The sequence below is a fragment of the Somniosus microcephalus genome, chromosome 8, assembly GCF_052327205.1.
Source record: "Somniosus microcephalus isolate GS21.2 chromosome 8, FLI_Smic_1.0, whole genome shotgun sequence".
Taxonomy (NCBI): domain Eukaryota; kingdom Metazoa; phylum Chordata; class Chondrichthyes; order Squaliformes; family Somniosidae; genus Somniosus; species Somniosus microcephalus.
In genome coordinates this window covers 242,154,413-242,175,570 of record NC_140994.1, presented here as the reverse complement: position 1 = coordinate 242,175,570, position 21,158 = coordinate 242,154,413, and the positions used below count along the sequence as shown (strand labels likewise).

Below are 21,158 nucleotides of genomic sequence, written 5' to 3'. Positions count from 1 at the left end.
ATGCCAATTTCGCTGGAACAATGAACTTCCTGGCCTCAATGAAAAACACTTTAACCTTGGGCAAAACACATCAGCAGTAAGACTAAATCACATCAAATATGTACCACAGGGAGGGGGAGACAAGATAAGGAATTGTCTTCCATCCCCCAGCCCTGTACGTGTCCTGTGGTTTGGATTACTGGGTGTGGATTGGAATACAAGAGTTGGGGGAAGGCCCAGACTCGAAAAGGCGGGACGGAAGAACTGTAAGAAGGAACCACACACAGCTCTCTCTCTCTTTCGCTCAGAAGCTCTCTCGGAAGCTCTCTCTCTCGGAAGCTAGCTCTGACTACAGCGACTGCCAGGTGTAAGAAGGAAGGGACGACGGTCATCTCCAGCTCCCAGCCTGCAATCAACGCCGGCCACGACCAGCCGGATGGGTGATTGTATATAACAGTTGACTCTACAAGGGGTTTGCGCTGTGTAGGCAGCTGCAGTCAGATAAAGGAGGACGGGGACAGGTCATCTCCGATCCAGGCCTACAATCCACAACGGTAACGACCGGCCGGATGGGTGATTGTAAGTTTCAGCCAAATCGCAACAGGATTTTGTCTGTGTTTTGTTGCTTTTTATAAACTAACAGTTTTGGGTTGAACCTAAACCTTTGTGTCATCTACGATTTTGTTCCTGTAAAACCCAGAGTCAAAGAACCCTTGTAAGGACGAGGAAACCAAACGCCTTACAAATGCGTCAGAGCACTACATCATATGTACCTGTAACACCCTGAAACCGATAGATGAGGACTCAGCAGTGGTGGTGATGGTAGAGCCTTTAGGGCAATTCAGGCATCTCCAACTCAGTGGTGTTCTCTGAGTGATGAGAAGAACTACCTCTGCAGAGGATTGGTTTGTGCAAATAATCATATGTTTTGCCTTCAAGTTTCAGACTCACCTTGGGTGATTTCCATCTCCCAGGCAGAACCCTCGCCGGCCTGGTCTAGAGCTCATGGTGGGATGACAAGTTGAGTGTGGATGATACACCAGGGAGGGCCACTAGGGTGACGGTGGAACAGGCCTTGAATGCTATTGCATCTTGACCGAACAGTAATGAATAGAGGAGACGGAACGTACCTTTACTATTTATTAAGTAAATGGTTGGACATTGCAGCACATTGTCTACATGGCAGAACCGAAACTGAAAGTGAAAGTCAAAGTAAAACCGAGCCCCCCAGCACCCCCTTCAGGTAACACCCGGGCACTGGGACAAACTTAATTGAAGCAAAACTCAAAACACAACACTCCTTTCCCCCAGATAAAACCCCTTAGTCCTCCAGGCGTCTGGGACAGAATCTAACCCGACTTGAGCGCCGCTAGACAGGCATAGTCGGGGTGCCACTGCTAGCTGCAGGAAAACCTTCCTCCGTGGCTGATGACTCCATGACACCTTCTGTCGATGTGGCTTCCGTCGTTGTTGCATGAAGCAGGCCGTCACTGCCTGGCAGAGGTGGTGGAGACAATGGCCTAGCCTGTGACGTCTCTGTTACTCTCACCGGAGTACGACCCTGTAGCTGGTCTACGTGGCGTCTGTGTAGCTGGCCATCAGGTGTACGGATGCTGTACGACAGGGGACCCGTGGCCTGCTCCACCACGGCAGGCATCCATTTGTCTCCTTCTGCATAGCAACGGGCAAACACAGTCTCTGACGGCTCGAACTGCCTGGCGGTGCCCTGGTGCTTCTTAGCCAGCTCCTGTTGCTTTGTGTGCATCTCATCCCTGTAGTCCGGGTGTAGCCGGTCCAGTGCAGTCGCCAGCCGGCGACCCATCAGCATCTCGGCAGGACTCTTCCCCGTTGCTGAGTTTGGTGTGGTATGCTGTGATAACAGGAACCTGGCCAATCTGGTTTGCCAGTCCCCCACCGATATCCTCACCAGTGCCTCTTTTGTGGTTTGCACCATCCTCTCTGCCTGCCCGTTAGAGGAGGGGTGATAGGGCGCTGTGGTCACGTGGCGGATCCCGTTTCTGCCTGCAAAAGCCTTGAACTCCGCTGACGTGAAGGCTGCTCCATTGTCCGAAACCAGCACGTCGGGGACCCCATGTGTGGCAAACAGCAAACGCAACGCGTTGATCACTGCACTGGATGTCATGGAGCTCATGATAGCCACCTCCAGCCATTTCGAATGAGAATCCACCACTATCAGAAAGACCTTCCCCTGAAATGGCCCTGCAAAGTCAATGTGGAGTCTTGACCATTTACGAGTGGTCCACTCCCAGGGGTGAAGGGGAGCCTTGGATGGGCTATGGTGAGTCAGCTGACATGTCTCACAGCTCTTTACCACCTCTTCCATGTCTCGGTCCAACCCCGGCCACCAGACGTAGCTTCTCGCCAGCGCCTTCATGTGCACAATCCCAGGGTGTGAGTCATGCAGTATTTTCAGCACCTCCTCTCTTGCGGCGGCAGGAACCACCACACGGCTTCCCCAGAGCACGCAGTTCTTGTGTGCAGACATTTCATGGCGCCTCTGAACGAAGGGCTTGAAATGCTCCTCCTGGACCTCGGAGGGCCAGCCATGCAGCAGCCAGCGTAGCACCCATGATAAGACTGGATCTTTCTGTGTGAGGCTGCCAATCCACTGGGCATGGAGTGGGGCCTCCGGAACCTCCTCCAGTAGCAGCACCTCCAGGGGTGGTGGTGTCTCAGCCATCGGCCGGTTCAAAGACAAGCGACTCAGAGCATCAGCATTAGCCAACATCTTCCCAGGCCTGTAGCAAAGTTCATAACTGTAGGCCCCCAACATCAGACTCCACCGAAGCATACGCGGTGATATGATCTGGGGCATGGGCTTGGAGTGATGCAGGAGCCCCAAGAGTGGCTTGTGGTCTGTGTAGATGACGAACTGTCTCCCTAACAGGTACTGGCTGAACTTCTTTACCCCAAATATGATGGCTAGGGCCTCCTTGTCAATCTGGGCGTAATTACGTTCTGTTGTTGTTTACAATTGTGAAAATGGAAACGCTGCACAATCTCTGAGGGTTTTGGGTTAAAATGTTTCTGCAGCTTCTCAATCAAATCAGCATAATCCACCTCACTAGGTTTACGAGGAGCCACCAATGAACGCAGGACGGAGTAAGTAGCAGCTCCGCATACACTTAGCAACACTGAGCGCTTCTTCTCTTCTTTGTCAATATTATTGGCCTCCAAGAAACACCCCAGTCTTTCTGCGTATTCCTCCCATGAACTGTCCTTATCCCCAGAGAACTCTTCAATACGTCCCAAGGTCGTCATAGTTTTAATGTGCACTGTCCCTTTAAGATCCACAGACTTTTTTTCTTTTTTTTTAAAAACATTCTTTTTCTCCTCCGGCCAGAGTTACGGTAGCTACACTCACGGTAGTTGCCTGGCCCGCACAATACTCTGTCTGCCATCTACGTCGCAACTAGCCAACTATCAAAATGCCGTTGATGTTGCTAGCTGAGTGGCCCGCTCGTCGCAATTTCCAATATCACGGCTGTAGGTTCGCATGTTTATCTCCGTCCTTCTAGAGAGTTCAACAGCCGCCTCGTCGCCAGTATTGCATCTTGACCGAACAGTAATGAATAGAGGAGACGGAACGTACCTTTTACTATTTATTAAGTAAATGGTTGGACATTGCAGCACATTGTCTACAGGGCAGAACCGAAACTGAAAGTCAAAGTCAAAGTAAAACCGAGCCCCCCAGCACCCCATTCAGGTAACACCCGGGCACTGGGACAAACTTAATTGAAGCAAAACTCAAAACACAACAAATGCCACAATGGAATAAATTGCACGAAGTAAACAGGCCCTCACGGGGAAGAACGGAAGTGGACTTGGCCAATAGAACGGCTAGAAGGCTGGAGGTAGGACATTTAGGACTGAGATGAGGAGAAATTTCTTCACTCAGAGGGTGGTGAACCTGTGGAATTCTCTACCACAGAAGGCTGTGGAGGCCAAGTCACTGAATATATTAAAGAAGGAGATAGACAGATTTCTAGACACAAAATGCATCAAGGATTATGGGGAGAGAGCGGGAATATGGTACTGAGATAGAGGATCAGCCATAATCATATTGAATGGCGGAGCAGGCTCGAAGGACCGAATGGCCTACTCCTGCTCCTATGTTTCTATGTAGGCTTTGCAGTTATGGAAGATTTCAGGATTGTTATACGGTGCTTGCAAAGCCACGTGGGTGCAGTCGATGGCGCCCTGCACCATGGGGAAGCCCCTATCCTGGCAAAGCCACATGCGTCCTCGTCCTTCTCTCTGCTCAGTGAGAGGACAACGTAGTTCCTTCTCCTGGTGTAGGGAGCCTCAGTGACCGCCCGGATTCAGAGATGGACGGTGAGCAGTGAGATGTTATCTCTGTCTCCTGCTACAGGCTGGAAGGATCCGCTGGCGAAGAAATTGAGGGCCACGGTGACCTTGACTGTCACTGAGAGCCGTGTTCACCCTGCTCTCAGGCTGCAGGAGATGGCAGAGTTCTGTGACGACCTCCTTGGTGAAGTGTAGTCTCATAATACACTGCTCCTCACTTAAATGGACATAAGAGGAGTGCTCTGGGAAGACCCGAGGTGGGTAAGGCCTCCTGTTGAGAACTCTCATTGCCCTCCTCCTCCTCCCTCTGCGCACATTTTCTCCACTTTTTCACTTCCACCATTCCCTCTCCCAAAGATACTTGACTGCGAGGCCCCCGTGACTGTGAGCAGAAGCCTTTAAATAACAATAGCAGCATTTTCCACTTGCAGCAACTTCAGAATCACATATAGGCCAGACCAGGTAAGGATGACAGATTTCCTTCCCTAAAGGACATTAGTGAACCAGATGGTTTTTTTTCATTAACAGAATTTAAATTCCCCAGCTGCCGTGGTAGGATTTGAACTCACTTCTCTGGATCATTAGTCCAGGTCTTTGGATTACTAGCCCAGTGACATTACCACTACGCTACCATTCCTGATTGTGAGTCAGCCCCAACAGAGCCAGCCTGGTTTGGAAGGCCTGTTTCTGATGTGCTCATTGACTCAGTGGGGAGAGAAACCCTTTCGAAATCCAGTTTCACTTTTCCCTACCTTTATTTCAGCTTCTGATCTCCCCAAGTCTCGCTCTTTGCTGGAACAATTCTGCTGGACTCGCCGAAGCTTCTCGATTTCTCTCTCCAATTCTTCCTGTAAAGTTGATTGGAAAGTTATTAAATTAACAACCTGCATTTATATCGCGATTTTAACGTAGTAAAACATCCCAAGGTGCGTCACAGGAGCGTAATCTGACAAAAATTGACACTGAGCCAAAGGAGGAGACATTAGGACAGGTGAGAAAATGCTTGGTTAAAGAGGGAGGTTTAGAGGAACGTCTTAAAGGAGGAGAGGGAGAGGCGAAGAGGGTTGGGGAGGAAATTCCAGAGCTCAAGGCCTAGACTGATGAAGGCGGGGCTGCCAATGGTGGGGCAAAGGAAGTTGGGGATGTAGAAGAGGCCAGATTTGGAGGAACATCGAGTATTCGGAGTGGGATTGGCTGGAGGAGATTACGGAGATAGGGACGGGGGAGGCCACGGAGGGATTTGAACACAAGGGTGAACATTTTGAAATCAGGGTGTTGCCGGACCAGGAGCTAATGCAGGTCAGTGAGCACAGGGCTGATGGGAGAACGGGACTTGGTGCGAGCTAGGATACGGGCAGCAGAGTTTCAGATGAGCTTTTGTTTATGGAGGGTGCAAGGTAGGAGGCCGGTCAGAGAGCTTTGGAATAGTCGAGTCTGGAGGTAACAAAAACCTGAATGAGGGTGTCAGTAGCTGATGGGCTGAGGCGGGGCGGAGACGGGTGATATTACAGAGGTGGAAGTAGGAGGTCCTCGTGATGCTGAGGATCAGGGGTCGGAAGCTCAGCTCAGGGTCAAGTCGACCACCGAGATTGCGACAGGCTGAGACAGTGGCCAGGGAGGGGGATGGAATCGGTGGCTAGAGAACAGAGTTTGTGGCCGGGACCAAAGACAATTGCTTCGATCTTCCCAATATTTAGTTGGAGGAATTTCTGCTCATCCAGTACTGGATGTCGGAGAAGCAGCGTGACAAATCAAAGCCCATGGAGGGGTCGATAAAGGTGGTGGTGAGGTAAAGCTGGGAGTCGTCAGTGTACATGTGGAACCTGACGTTGTGACTTTTAGATGATGTCGCCGAGGGGCAGCATGTAGATGAGAAATAGGAGGGGGTCAAGGATAGATCCATGGGGGACTCTAGAGGTAACGGTGCGGGAGCGGGAGGAGAAGCCATTGTAGGAGATTCTGTGGCTATGACTGGATAGGTAAGAGTGGAACCAGGTGAGGGCAGTCCCACCCAGCTGGACAACAGAGGACAGGCGTTGGAGGAGGGTGGTGTGACACCGTGTCAAAGGCTGCAGACAGGTCGAGAAGGATGAGGAGGGATAGTGCACCAGGGTCATCGTCACACAGGAGGTCATTTGGGACTTTTTAGTCGGGCTGTTTAAATACTGTGGCAGAGGCAGAAGCCTGATTGGAGAGGTTCAAACATGGAGTTGCTGGAAAGAGGGGCACCGATTTGGGAGGCGACAACACATACAACTACTTTGGAGAGGAAAGAGAGGTTATGATGGGGCGGTAGTTTGCAAGGACCAAGGGGTCAAGGTGAGTTTTTTTGAGGAGTGGGGCGATGATGACAGATTTGAAAGGGAGCGGAAGAGTACCTGAGGAGAGAGCCATTTACACTATCGGTGAGCATGGGGCCAGGAAGGGAGGTTGGGTGGTCAGTAGTTTAGTGGGAAGAGGTTCAAGAGAGCAGAAGGAGGGTCTCATGGACAAGATGAGCACGGAAAGGGCATGAGGGGAGATAGGAGAGAAATTATGGCGAGATGTGAGTTCAGGGCTAGAGCAGGGGCAAACTTGGGGATGGTTTGGTTTGGTGCGCTTGGAGAAAGGAGGGAAGTGGCAGAGGGAGCTGAACGATGGCCTCAATCTTGCTGACAAAGAAGTCCCTGAGCTTCTGGCACTTGTTGTTGGAGGTGAGGGAGATGGGGCAGAGGAGAGTGGTTTCAGGAGACTGTTGGTGGTGGAGACAAGAAGCGGGGAAGGTGCCTCCTTCCGGTTTAACGGCGGCGGGTTGGGTCTGGGCCGAGTAACCCGCTCAGGAGAGGCGGGCCGGTAATTATAATATTTAAATGAGGCTCCGTGCCTCAGATTTTGGCAGTGATTGGATTTAACGGCTGCGGGCCGTCTATCCCGGGGCTCGGGAATCCCCACAGCTGAAGGGAGGTGGGAGCTGCCAGATCCAGCAGGCAAGTGTTTTTCCAGCACTGCGTGTGGGCCTGGAGGAGCAGGAGAGCTTCCCCCGAACCCTCAAACAAACCTGCCCTTGACCTTCTAGGTGGAAGAGATCGCGGGTTTGGGAGGTGCTGCCGAAGAAGCCTTGGCGAGTTGCTGCAGTGCATCTTGTAGATGGTACACACTGCAGCCACGGTACGCCGGTGGTGGAGGGAGTGAATGTTTAAGGTGGTTGATGGGGTGCCAAACAAGCAGGCTGCTTTGTCCTGGATGGTGTCGAGCTTCGTGAGTGTTGTTGGAGCTGCACTCATCCAGGCAAGTGGAGAGTATTCCATCACATTCCTTACTTTTGCCTTGTAGATGGTGGAAAGTCTTTTGGAAGTCAGGAGGTGAGACACTCGCCACAGAATACCTAGCCTCTGACCTGGTCTTGTTGCCACAGTATTTATGTGACTGGTCCAGTTAAGTTTCTGGTCAATGGTGTGCCCAGGATGTTGATGGTGGGGGATTCGGCGATGGTAATGCTATTGAATGTCAAGGGGCGGTGGTTAGACTCTCGCTTGTTGGAGATAGTCATTGCCTGGCACTTGTGTGGCACGAATATTACCTGCCACTTATCAGCCAAAGCCTGAACGTCGTCCAGGTCTTATTGCATGCGGGCATGGACTGCTTCATTATCTGAGGAGTTGTGAATGGCACTGAACACTGTGCAGTCATCAGTGAACATCCCCATTTCTGACCTTATGTTGGAGGGAAGGTCATAGATGAAGCAGCTGAAGATGGTTGGGCCTTGGACACTGCCCTGAAGAACTCCTGCAGCAATGTCCTGGGCCTGTGATGATTGACCTTCAATCACCACAACCATCTTCCTTTGTGCTAGGTATGACTCCAGCCAGTGGACAGTTTTCCCCCTGATTCCCATTCACTTCAGTTTTACTAGGGCTCCTTCATGCCACACTTGGTCAAATGCTGCCTTGATGTCAAGGGCAGTCACTCTCACCTCACCTCTGGAATTCAGCACCTTTGTCCATGTTTGGACCAAGGCCATAATGAGGTCAGGAGCTGAGTGGTCTTGGCAGAACCCAAACTGGGCATCAGTGAGCAGGTTATTGGTGAGTAAGGGCCGCTTGATAGCACTGTCGAAGACACCATCCATCACTTTGCTGATGATTGAGAGTAGACTGATGGGGCGGTTATTGGCCGGATTGGATTACATTGACAAGTCCTGCCAGTCCCACAATACTGCTCTCTGGATTTGGGATAATTTTGAAATGATATAATAAACAAAAATGTGTTGATGACTTGGCCCAAGTTGGGAACGTTTACTCTGTGTTTTATGGGTTGATGATAATATTGTATTGGACAGTAAAATTCCTCCAGGGCTCAGGAATGAGATGAAATGGTAATTAATAGGATGAGTGAAATGGTGTGAGAGGCAGTGATTGAAGGGATGTGATGGAAGCAGAGAAAGTGCCCCACCAAATGGGGTCGAGGGGCATTGCCCCAGGTGATTGAAAGATGTGTGAGGGCACCCACGAGTACATTATAGTGAAAGTCAGGAAAGTGTAGGTGAGAATCGTTAATTGATAGCTTTCTCTTGGAGATGTTTGTGTCGCCACCTAAAACAAACAATAAGAAAAGTGCATTAGATAGCCTGGCCGCTACCGAGACATCGGGACCACACGAGGCAGATAAGCAAAGACCTCCAGACACCCCCCCCCCGATCTTCTGATCAGATAATCTGGAGAGAGAGAAAACCTGGAGAGAAAACCTTTTCATCAAAGCCCAACAACAACAACTTGCATTTATAAAGCGCAGTAAAACATCCCAATGTCTGAAAAGGAGACGTCTACCCTTGGGAATGTTGCATGGTGGGAGATGGTTAACAACACAGCTCAGCACCCAGGGGCTAGAATAATATCAGTGAGTATTGCCACAGCCCAGATAATTGTCCTCATCATTCTAATTGGTGCAGTGTGTTGGTTCAAACGGTTAATTAAGAGACTGTCACAGAAAACCCAGAGCTTGGAATTGTCTGCTTTGATTAAAGGATGAGGGGAGTTGGAACATCCTGAACCCTCCCTACCTGAGGAATAGGTGAGAACCATTAAAAACACCAAGAGAAGGACTTGGAGTTGGAAATTCCCAGTGTACATGTGTGTGTGGGATTGAAAGGGTTAATTTCAAACCAGCCTGTGAGCCGCCAGCTCCAACACAGAGAGAGAGAGAGAGAGAGAGAAGCTCGAGTTTCTCGCATGTTGCTGGCTGCTCGCCAGCTCCAAGAGAGAAACCTCGGGAGATGAGGCGGAGCGAGTCTCTCGCAGGTTGATTTCAGGTTTTGTCTCAGTTACAGAGATTGTCCGACAGGGTCAGGGAGCCGTGTGTATGGCCGGGGCACCGCAAATTAAAGGGCAGGTGCCGGGTGGGCATTTTATTTTGGGCTGCCTGCCAGCACCTGCTCCCTCTCGCCGCCTCCTGCGGGGTGCCGGCCGCGATCGGTCAGCCCGACACTCCTCTTGAGTGCCGGGCTCTTTTGCCGACACCCCACTCCCCGGTGGTCCGGCAGGGCCCCGGTGCGCTGCGCTAGGCCCCTCCCTTTAAACAGGGGAGTGAGGCCTGCAGTACCGCCTCGCTCTGGGCCGACACACATGGCGTTGTTACACGTGGTGCCGCGATACTGAATGGGAGCCCCGCCAGAGGGAGGGGTAGCGCTTCCAGGAGCCCCGCCTCCTGCTGGGGGCTGTTACCATTCAATCTCCGGCAAGAGGGCAATAACTTTATTGAGGGGCTAAAAGCAGCGACCCGGCGAAGTTAATGCTCCAAAGGGGGCGCGACCCAATTGTTCCCCATTATTCTTTAAATTAGATCATTTAGTGAGATTGATGCCCTGATTTAGTCAATGATTATAGATATTTTACGCTTGCAACCTAAACAATCACTGATGTCAGATATTAACCAAGAGCATATATTCCCTCTTTCAGATATATTCCCGCGGTTGACCCATGACCTTATTGCTCGTTGGCGTGTTGGGCAGCGTCGTGCCCCTCGGTGAATCGAGAAGCCTCTCGGGCGACTGGCACTGTGTTGTCACGAGTTATACCAGCAATGAGACCCGGCCATGGTCAACACGGGGCGGTTCACACATGGACCAGCAGGGAAAGGGCTTCGATTGACGCGTACGTGTATCGGTAAAGGGATCGCCAATGGCACAGCATCAGCTATCAAGTGGTCTCAGACAGAGTGAACACCAGTAAAGACAAGGACGTTGAGCCTTTTGCCAAACCCTATATGGGAGACACTAAGAACACTTTGCGTTTCCTAATGGGACACGGGCAATGAGCAGCTCTCTCAATTCCCCTCGGGTCTGGAAATAACATGCTGACTGAAAGGGGGTGAAAGAACAGAGAGCCCATGGGGTATATGTGCACAGATCATTGAAGGTAGCAGGGCAGGTTGAGAAAGCAGATAAAAAAGCTTAAGGGATCCTGGGCTTCATGAATAGAGGTATAGAGTATAAAAGCATGGAAATTATGATGAACCTTTATAAAAAACTGGTTCGGCCTCAACTGAAGTATTGTGTCCAATTCTGGGGCACAGCACTTTGGGAAGGATGTGAAGGCCTTAGAGAGGGTGCAGAAAAGATTTACAAGAATGATTCCAGGAATGAGGGACTTCAGTTACGTGGATAGACTGGAGAAGCTGGATTTGTTCTCCTTAGAACAGAGAAGATTGAGAGGAGATTTGATCGAGGTGTTCAAAATCATAAGGAATCTGGACAGAGTAGATAGAGAGAAACTGTTCCCATTGGCGGAAGGGTCGAGAACCAGAGGACACAGATTTAAGGTGATTGGCAAAAGAACCAAAGGCGACATAAGAAAAAACTTTTTTGTGTAACGAGTGGTTAGTATCAGGAATGCACTGCCTGAAAGGGTGGTGGAGGCCGACTCAATCACGGCTCTCGAGGTGTGACTGAACAGGACCGGGCACAGTACTCGAGGTGGGACTGACCAGAACTGGACAAAGTACTCGAGGTGGGACTGACCAGAACTGGACACAGTACCCGAGGTCGGACTGACCAGAACTGGACACAGTACTCGAGGTGGGACTGACCAGAACTGGACACAGTACTCGAGGTGGGACTGAACAGGACCAGACACAGTACTCGAGGTGGGACTGAACAGGACCGGACACAGTACTCGAGGTGGGTCTGACCAGAGCTGGACACAGTACTCGAGGTGGGACTGAACAGGACCGGACACAGTACTCGAGGTGGGACTGAACAGAACTGGACACAGTACCCGAGTTGCGATTGACCAGAACTGGACACAGTACCCGGACACAGTACTCGAGGTGGGTCTGACCAGAGCTGGACACAGTACTCGAGGTGGGACTGACCAGAACTGGACACAGTACTCAAGGTGGGACTGACCAGAACTGGACACAGTACTCGAGGTGGGACTGACCAGAACTGGACACAGTACGCTGTGCATGGCTGCTAACCACCTCCTGAATTTTGCCCGGGCGCTAACAAGAGGCTTCATTTTGTTGTGGGTAGTGAAGCGTCAACCACGTTGCTGTGTGTCCGGAGTCACATATAGGCCAGACCGGGTACGGACGGCAGATTTCCTTCCCTAAAAGACATTGGTGAACCAGTTGGATTTTTACGACTATCCGATAGCTTTTTATTCCCGATTTATTTATTGAAATTCAAATTCACAAACTGCCATGGTGGGATTTGGACCACATCTCGTGATTATAAGTCCAGGCATCTGGATTACTGGTCCAGTAACATAATCACTATCCTACCGTCCCCATTGGCTGAGGGCTTGACATTAAGAATGCTACGAATGTTTAGCAAGCTGCAGCTTTCCTTTTGTTTGAAAGTCTCTCTTAACAATGTGTCTGTGTGATGTTTGTTTGTGGTGTCAGCTCCGCCCTCTTTTCCCTTCACAGAGCGAAAAGCAGTTTAACCCTCTGTCGTCTTGTCCATCATGTTGGGAGTATTTCAAGCATTTTAATCAATGTCTTTTCTATAAGCATAGGCTGTCTTCAGTTTGTTCATTGCTTTCTCTGTGTGTGTACACACGCGGGTATTAGTTTTGAGATATTGAGTCCTTCTGTTTTGAATTCATAAATTCAGTGGTAGCGCCCCCAGCAGGAGGTGGTGTGCTACTGGAAAGTGCTCCCCCTCCTGCTTGGGGAGCCACGACTGAATTTCACGGCGCTACGTGTAGCAGCGCCACGCATGGCGGCTCGTAGCACCGCGTCATTGTTCGCCTCCCCCCTGATTAAAGGGGAGGGGCCTAGCGCTGCGCGCACCGGGGCCCTGCTGGACCACCGGGGAGCGGGGTGGGTGAAAACAGCCTGGCACTCAAGAGGAGCGATCGCGGCCGGCACCCCGAGAAACAAAGGGAAAGGGGGCAGGTGCTGGCAGTCGGCCAAAATACAAATGGCCGCCCGACACCTGGCCTTTAAGTAGCATCACCACCGCTGCAGAAACACCCCCTGATCCTGTCGGACACATCGTCCGGCGATAGGTCAGGGGGTGAAAGGGAAGTTTGCGGCCGGAGCGCGAGCGGGGCGCTGCGCACGGCGATGAAGTAATTGCCGGCGGTGCAGCTTCGCGGGGCGCTACCGGCTACCGCCGCCGCTAACCACCCGCTGAATTTCGCGGGAGGCGTTAGCAGCACCGTGCCCGGGCGCTAACGAGCGGCACAAACCAGCCCAATTTTCCCCCCAAAGAGTTTTTCTACAAAAGAAGATAAAATGCAGCTTTGAAGAATCCCAAGTTCCAGGTGCAGGACGGGTTCGGGTTGTTCATCAATTGGAATTTCTTCAAAGCACTTTGTTTGAATTGGATTACAGCTCAAAACTGCTCTTGCTTTCTGCAGTTTAAATGAGATGAACCAACTGAAAAGCTACCTTTCCTGACAAGACTGTGTTTAAAGTTAATCCAGAATTGAATTGTATCAGGATCTTTGTGCAGGTTTTGACGGCACTGAGACTTTTGGAGTTTGGTTCCTTTTCTCTGGGCGATGTTTTGAGCTTCAGGTGAAAGCTGCGTTACACAAGCTGCGCCAATCTGACCATATCTGGCTCCGCCTCCTTATAAACACACAAAGCACTTAACCCCTTCCGCTGACAGCTGCTTTAATTCACCAAGCAACAACTTTCACATTGCTGAATGGAAACAGGTTTGGGGCTTTGTTAAATTTGAAGTTTCTTAATTTGAGTGGATATTTCCCCAGGGTGATAGAAGGAAATCATGGATTGACTAATTAACCCCTTGGACTCTCTAGAAGAGCCACAGTGGATTTTCTGTTTTTCAGGACTGCGAGTGTTAATGGTGCAGGATTACCGAGAGTAGCCTTGACATAAAAATGGTTTCACAGAGTTACAGAGCGACCTCTGCTGGAAAAGTGTTGGTGCGGGCGGAGATCCAGCAGTGTTTAGAGTTCCAGACCTCATCTGCAGACATCAGTAGACATCAAATGTCACATCGTGGTGACGATTTGGACCAAGACTTTGCCTCTCAAAGGCTCGGCTTCAACCCATTCATGGCCATTTTATGATTTGACCTGGCCATCTCACGTGGCCTCGCTACTCCCATCGTGTCAATGACAGATAAGGCCATCTCTGACCACTTCCTCGTATCACTCTCCACCCACATCCGCCTTCCACCCCTGTCCCCTCTCCCTGCAACTCTACTTCCTTCTGTGTCCGCCCCTTGAAAAAACTCTCTCCCAACTCACTTACAACTGCACTTCCAAAATCCCTACTGTCCAGCCTTTGGCCCTCCATTCACCATGTTATTTCTGCAGCTACCGATCTGTTTAATCACACCCTCACCACCCCCTTTGATGCCCGAGTCCCTATTAAAACCATTACTATCTCTCTCACCCTGGTCATTCCCCCAGTACGGCCCTCATCACAGCTCCTTTAAGTCCATGGGATGCAGGCTTGAACAGATATGGCGGACAACTGCCTTAGGATTCACTGCCAGATCTGGCTGGAACACATAAAGCACTATCGGGAATAACAACAGAAAATGCTGGAAAAACTCAGCAGGTCAGGCAACATCCGTGGAGAGAAATTTGAGTTGACGTTTCGGGTCGAACCCTTCTTCAAAACTGGAAAGAGTTTTTCCAGCATTTTCTGTTGTTATTTCGGATTTCCAACATCTACAGTATTTTGCTATCGTAAAGCACCATCGGGTCCTGCTCTCATCTGAAAAAACTGCTTCCTATTCCAGGATTATTTTGGAATGCAAAGATAACGCCCAGCTTCTTTTCTCTGCTGCAAACTGTCTTCTTAAACCCCTCTTCCCATCTCCTCCACACTCAACTCCAATAACAAGTGCGAGGAGCTCATGGGCTTCTTTGTCTCTAAGGTTGAGACCATCCAATCAGCTGCCTCTGCCACTTCCCTTCCTTCTCCTAGAAAACCAGGCCAAAATTTGTCTAAGGTTCCCCCTGCCCGAGCCCTGAACTCACATCTTTCTCCAGTTTCTCTCCGATCGCCCCTCCTGACCTCGCCGACCTCATCTTGCCCATGAGACCCACTTTCTGCTCCCTCGACTCTATCCCTACTAAACTGCTGACCACCCTCCTTCCTTTTCTGGCTCCCATGTTAGCTGTTATTGTTAACGGTTCTCTCTCCTCAGGTATTGTCCCCTCTCCTTCAAATCTGCCATCATCACCCCTCGCCTCAAAACATCAACCCTTGAACCCTCTGTCCTTGCAAAACTACCTCCCCATCTCCAACCTCCCTTTCCTCTCCAAAGTCCTGGAATGTGCTGTCGCCTCCCAAAACCGTGCCCATCATTCCCGGAACTCCATGTTTGAATCTCTCCAATCAGGTTCCTCCCCCTGCCCCAGTACCGAAACAGTTCTTATCAAATTCACGAATGCCATCCTCTGAGACTGTGACAAAGGTAAACTATCTACGCTGTGTTTGCGGCCGCGGCGGAACAAATTAAAGGGCAGGTGCCGGGCGGACTTTTATTTTGGGCTGCCTGCCAGCACCTGCCCCCTCTCGCCTCCTCCTGCGGGGTGCCGGCCGCGATCGGTCAGCCCGACACGCCTCTTGAGTGCCGGGCTCTTCTGCCGATACCCCGCAGCCCGGTGGTCCAGCAGGGCCCCGGTGTGCGCTGCGCTAGGCCCCTCCCCTTTAATCAGGGGAGCGAGGCCTGCGGTACCGCCTCGCTATGTGCCAACGCTCGTGGCGCTGTTACACGTGGCACCGCGATACTGAATGGCAGCCCCCCCAGAGGGAGGGGTAGCGCTTCCAGGAGCCCCGCCTCCTGCAGGGGGCTGTTACCATTCCATTTCTGGCGCGGGGGCGATAACTTTTTTGAGGGGCTAAAATTAATGACCCGGCGAAGTTAGTGCTCCAAAGGGGGCGCCACCCAATTGTTCCCCCATTATTCTATAAATTAAACAACCACTGCTGTCAGATATTAACCAAGAGCATATATTCCCGCGGTTGACCCATGACCTTATTGCTCGCTGGCATGTTGGGCAGCGTCGTGTCCCTCGGTGAATCTCTCTCCTCCACCATCTTTCTCCTTCTCCATCTCTCTCCCCCGCCATCTCTCTCCCCCGCCATCTCTCTCTCTCTCTCTCTCTCCCCCCCCCCCAATCTCTCCCCTGTGCTCCGAGCCCACTCCACAAGCCCTGATCTTTGATTCCCTGTCCCCAGCGTTCCCCGGGCTCCTGCCTTGTCCCGCAGGATTTCCCGCCCGGCAGTGCTCAGCCTCTCCGTGTGGCTCCGCTGCTGGGAGGGAAACAGAGTCAAACAATTCTAATGAGGTTCTGCTGTTAAATTCGGCCGGACCCCCGTGTTCCCGGAATTTCCGTGTTTCCCGGTCACTGGCAGGCCCCCTGCTCCCTCCCTGCCTTCCCGTGGATCTCGGGCCTTCTGTGTCTGGGCCCTGAGCAGAAATATTGCCTTCTGTGTCTCTCAGTAAAGAGGCTCCTGCCCTGTATAAACTGAGTGAGCTCACACACACCGGCTTCTTTTCACAGTGACACACCGTGTGCTGCATTTTCACACCGACTCAGCTCCTCCATTTCCAGCAATCAGCCGCGGGGAAAGGGAGACAGACTCAGACACACCAGCATTTCTCAAACAGCAATTCCCTCTTGTTGTGAGGAACAGTTTCTCCACCCAGCCCCTGAGTCTCCCCCTGTGGGTGTCCCTCACTCCCCCACCGGTGATGGTCCTCTCCCTGCTGCTCAGAGGGCAGAATCCCCCAGCGTTACACAGGGCCACAACATGCTCTGCTCTCCAGCCCTATGCCATGGAGTGCCAGTTCTCACAGGTGCCCACACAGTGAATTACTGAGCTCTACAGTGCCCTACCCAGGAGGGGCTGAGTGTGGGTGAGGGGCAGTCACCTGGGGCCACTCTTACACCCCTCCCAGTGCCCACCCTGCTCTCTCAGACAGACTGTAAGAGAAAGGGGAGGGAGCAAATCTGACTGACAGAAAACAAACACCCAGACCCAGGGCAGCAAGAAAACACTGGGCTAAAGCAGCACTGTCTGCAGCCAGTGGGTATGTCCTGTCCCACCTGACTTTGGAATATATCGCCGTTCCTTCATCGTCGCTGGATCAGAATCCTGGAACTCCCCCACTAACAGCACTATGGGAGTACCTTCACCACACGGACTGCAGTGGTTCAAGAAGGTGGCTCAGCACCACCTTCTCACGGGCAACTAGGGATGGGCAATAAATGCTGGCCTTGCCAGCGATGCCCACTTCCCAGGAATGAACAATAAAAAAAAGGAGAACTCGCGCTCACTGTATATAATATCGGGAATTGTGTCACTCACCTTAATTGCAGCGTGTGCCTGATCTAGGCTCAGCAGTGTGTGGGATTTATGTTTCCCTATTGTTATACAGGATCCACACACACACTCTCCATCATCTTTACAGTAGAATTCTAGGATCTTCTTATGTTCCGGACACTGTCTCTCTGTAAGGTCAGTCACGGGTTCGATTAGGGTGTGATCTTTGTAGGCCTCTTTCAGTAAATGTGGTTTTAAATGAAGGGAGCAAAATGAAGCTAAACAACTAAGACACGTCTTCACAGCTGGGGTTGGATTCTCGATGCAGTATTCACACATGACACGGGCTGAATCAGCAGCAGGCTGTGAGCGGCTGTATTTTTCCACTATATTACACAGCGTGAAGTTTCTCTCCAGTCTGGGCCTGGGGTTGAATTTCCGGCGACACTGAGGACACTCAACACCTCCTGGGCCTGCTGTCTGGGCCCAAACTCCCTCAATACATTTCAAACAGAAACTGTGCAGACAGGGTAATGCCACAGGATCCTGGTACACGTGGAGACACACAGCACAGGTTAATTCAGCCTCTAAAGCTCTGGGCTCCATTGTTACAGCACCTGAAGAGTTTTCACACAGCACCGGAGAGAGCGAGGAGCCAGAGCAGGAAGTGAAATTCTTATAAACACTCGGTGCAGGGAGTGACAATGTTAGTTTCACTTTTATGACTCACTTTGGCTGAAGATTAACACTTTCAGGCCTGCAGTAGCAGTTCAGAAACAAAATCAGAAAAACAAGATTGCAATTTTACAATATGGATCCAGAATACAGCAAACTGGGCCCAGGAAACACAGACCCAAAACTAATCAGCTCAGACCAGACCCAAAATAGTTCAACAAACAAATTAAAACTGATATAAAGAAAAAAAATAACCTTTACAAACCCTGCAGAGAGGAAGGGGGAGGAGCTCTCTGGGAGGAATAGAAAAATATACAGAAAAAGTTAAACGTTCATCAGAGGGGCAAAGAGAGATGGGAAAAAGCAAAGCAGCAGAAGCTACAAGTCTCAGTAAACTCAACACGAAACATGTCCAACCAACGCAGAGCTGCAACAACAAAGACAAAATAACGTTGGACTAAAAATCAAAAAAGGAGAATCCAGTCAGAAGAACCCTTGATAAAACTGTACAGGCACTGGTCAGTCCCACCTCGCGTACTGTGTCCAGTTCTGGTCAGTCCCACCTCGAGTACTGTTTCCAGTTCTGGTCAGTCCCACCTCGAGTACTGTGTCCAGTTCTGGTCAGTCCCACCTCAAGTACTGTGTCCAGTTCTGGTCAGTCCCACCTCAAGTATTGTGTCCAGTTCTGGTCAGTCCCACCTCGAATATTGTGTCCAGTTCTAGTCAGTCCCACCTCGAGTACTGTGTCCAGTTCTGGTCAGTCCCACCTCGAGTATTGTGTCCAGTTCTGGTCAGTCCCACCTCGAGTACTGTGCCCTGTTCTGGTCAGTCCCACCTCGAGTACTGTGTCCAGTTCTGGTCAGTCCCACCTCGAGTACTGTGTCCAGTTCTGGTCAGTCCCACCTCGAGTACTGTGTCCAGTTCTGGTCAGCCCCACCTCAAGTACTGTGTCCAGTTCTGGTCAGACCCACCTCGAGTACTGTGTCCTGTTTTGGTCAGTCCCACCTCGAGTACTGTGTCCAGTTCTAGTCAGTCCCACCTCGAGTACTGTGTCCAGTTCTGGTCAGTCCCACCTCGAGTATTGTGTCCAGTTCTGGTCAGTCCCACCTCGAGTACTGTGCCCTGTTCTGGTCAGTCCCACCTCGAGTACTGTGTCCAGTTCTGGTCAGTCCCACCTCGAGTACTGTGTCCAGTTCTGGTCAGTCCCACCTCGAGTACTGTGTCCAGTTCTGGTCAGACCCACCTCGAGTACTGTGTCCAGGTCTGGTCAGTCCCACCTCGAGTACTGTGCCCTGTTCTGGTCAGTCCCACCTCGAGTACTGTGTCCAGGTCTGGTCAGTCCCACCTCAAGTACTGTGTCCAGTTCTGGTCAGACCCACCTCGAGTACTGTGTCCAGGTCTGGTCAGTCCTACCTCGAGTACTGTGTCCAGTTCTGGTCAGTCCCACCTCGAGTACTGTGTCCAGTTCTGGTCAGTCCCACCTCGAGTACTGTGTCCAGGTCTGGTCAGTCCCACCTCGAGTACTGTGTCCTGTTTTGGTCAGTCCTACCTCGAGTACTGTGTCCAGTTCTGGTCAGTCCCACCTCGAGTACTGTGTCCTGTTCTGGTCAGTCCCACCTCGAGTACTGTGTCCAGTTCTGGTCAGTCCCACCTCGAGTACTGTGTCCAGTTCTGGTCAGTCCCACCTCGAGTACTGTGTCCAGTTCTGTGGTGCAGACCATGGAACCTAAAGGGGTGGGAAGCACTAATGATGTTAATTCTGCGTTCTCATCTTGAATCTTTCCCCCAAAATCCTGTTAAGACTGGAGGTCAATTGCAAACTTCAAAGCTGAAATTGAGATATTTTTGTTCCTAAGGCTATTAAGGGTTACAGAACCAAGACGGGTCGATGGAGTTAAGATACAGATCAGCCATGATCGAACTCAAAGGAGGAACAGGCTCCAGGGGCTTAATGGCTGAATCCCGTTCCTATGAAATGCCTCCTGATCCTTTTGTACTACAAGGTGGAGATCACTCTCGTGTGCGGATCCAGCTATAGATGTTTTCTGATAGTCCTTGACACAATGTGAGTCGTGCTGATTGCTCAGTCTCTGAAAGAAACCAGGAATGATCACTAATATTACACCTTGAATTCCCTGTCCGGCGTGTGCACGTGTGTGTGTGTATGTCTGTCTGCACGTGTGTGTGTGTATGTCTGTGCATGCGTACGCATGTGCGTGTAGGTGTCTGTGTGTGCATGTGTGGGTGTCTGTTTGTGTGTAGCTTTCTGTGTGCACATGTGTAAGAATTCGCAATACTTTACAGTTCTGAAGATTAATTTTTTTGATTAAAGAATCCCTGGGCATTGTGCTTTTAAATTTCCAGGGATAAAAATGGCTGCCATACCACATGGCCGAAGACAAAGGGGCTTGGAATGCAGCTTTCTGTGTCTGGAAGTAAGGTTCAATGGAGACAAAACGTTACCACAGGACAATACTTTGTTTACAAAGCAATTGAATGCTATTAGCATTTGTTTGTATATCGAGTGGATACATCTAAACTGCAGAAGAGACTTTTGGATCTTGAATGGGAACTGTTTTAAGAACTGAATGGGCTTAAATCACCTAGCATTCTGGACAATAGAGCAGTTGTGTTTCCCTTTTGTTTCAGCCCAGGGAGCTCCGGAAGACACATTAACCCAGTCCAACCACTCTGAGTTAGCCAATCACAGCTTTCTCTTGTGTATTGGACCCTTTGGGCGGGGAATTTTGCACACAGCCCTTGCAGGGCAGAACGGCAGGACCTCACCAGGTATAAAAGATAGCTGCTGAGAAGCTATCTCTCTCTTTGCTTCGCTGGACCACAGGTGAGCAGGGTGTTCTGACTCCTCAACAAGGCAACCTAGCAGGAGTTTGGGGTGGTGATTTAAGGGAATTGCTAAGATTGTTTAAATAACATTGTAGTCATTTTATCCCTCATTTTTGCCATCTGTACCCCCTTGTTATACACTTTTACTGCATTTACTGTGTTCGTGTGGTATAATTTATTCTTTTGATTGTAGTTTATTTAGGTAATAAAACTTGATTTTTCTCTCATCCAAACCACTTGTCTGTTTTAATATCATTAATTATAAGTTCCTCCACTCAGAACTAAAGGAGGGGTAGCGATTCGAAACCACTGTTTGTAAATTGGTTTAGAGTGCAGCAGCAAAAAGACTGCTGACCAGGTGAATTACCGTAAACCAGGTAAAAGGTTGGAATTGCTCAGAGCTCAGAGGCAAAGGCTGCTGGCCAGGTAAATTACCATAAACCAGCAAAAAGATGCCCCCCTTACCGTGTGTGTAGGTGTCTGTGTGTGTGTGTGTAGGTGTCTGTGTGTGTCTGTGTGTGTGTAGGTGTCTGTGTGCAGGTGTCTGTGTTTGTGTGTGTGTGTAGGTGTCTGTGTGTGTGTGTAGC

General features: G+C 50.6%; 1 protein-coding gene across 1 annotated transcript in view; it reads right to left on the bottom strand.

The window, feature by feature from the left end:
• Positions 1–17,672, bottom strand: part of LOC147114212 (E3 ubiquitin/ISG15 ligase TRIM25-like) — a 45,987-nt gene extending 28,315 nt beyond the window's left edge. Inside the window, exons 1-2 of the mRNA XM_085995880.1 lie at positions 17,095–17,672; positions 5,061–5,156 (exon numbers count right to left, since the gene is read on the bottom strand). Coding sequence (XP_085852006.1) covers positions 5,061–5,156; positions 17,095–17,655 — 657 coding nt within the window. The 5' untranslated portion in view covers positions 17,656–17,672. The remainder of the gene's footprint in view (positions 1–5,060; positions 5,157–17,094) is intronic.
• Positions 17,673–21,158: the final 3,486 nt, after the last annotated feature.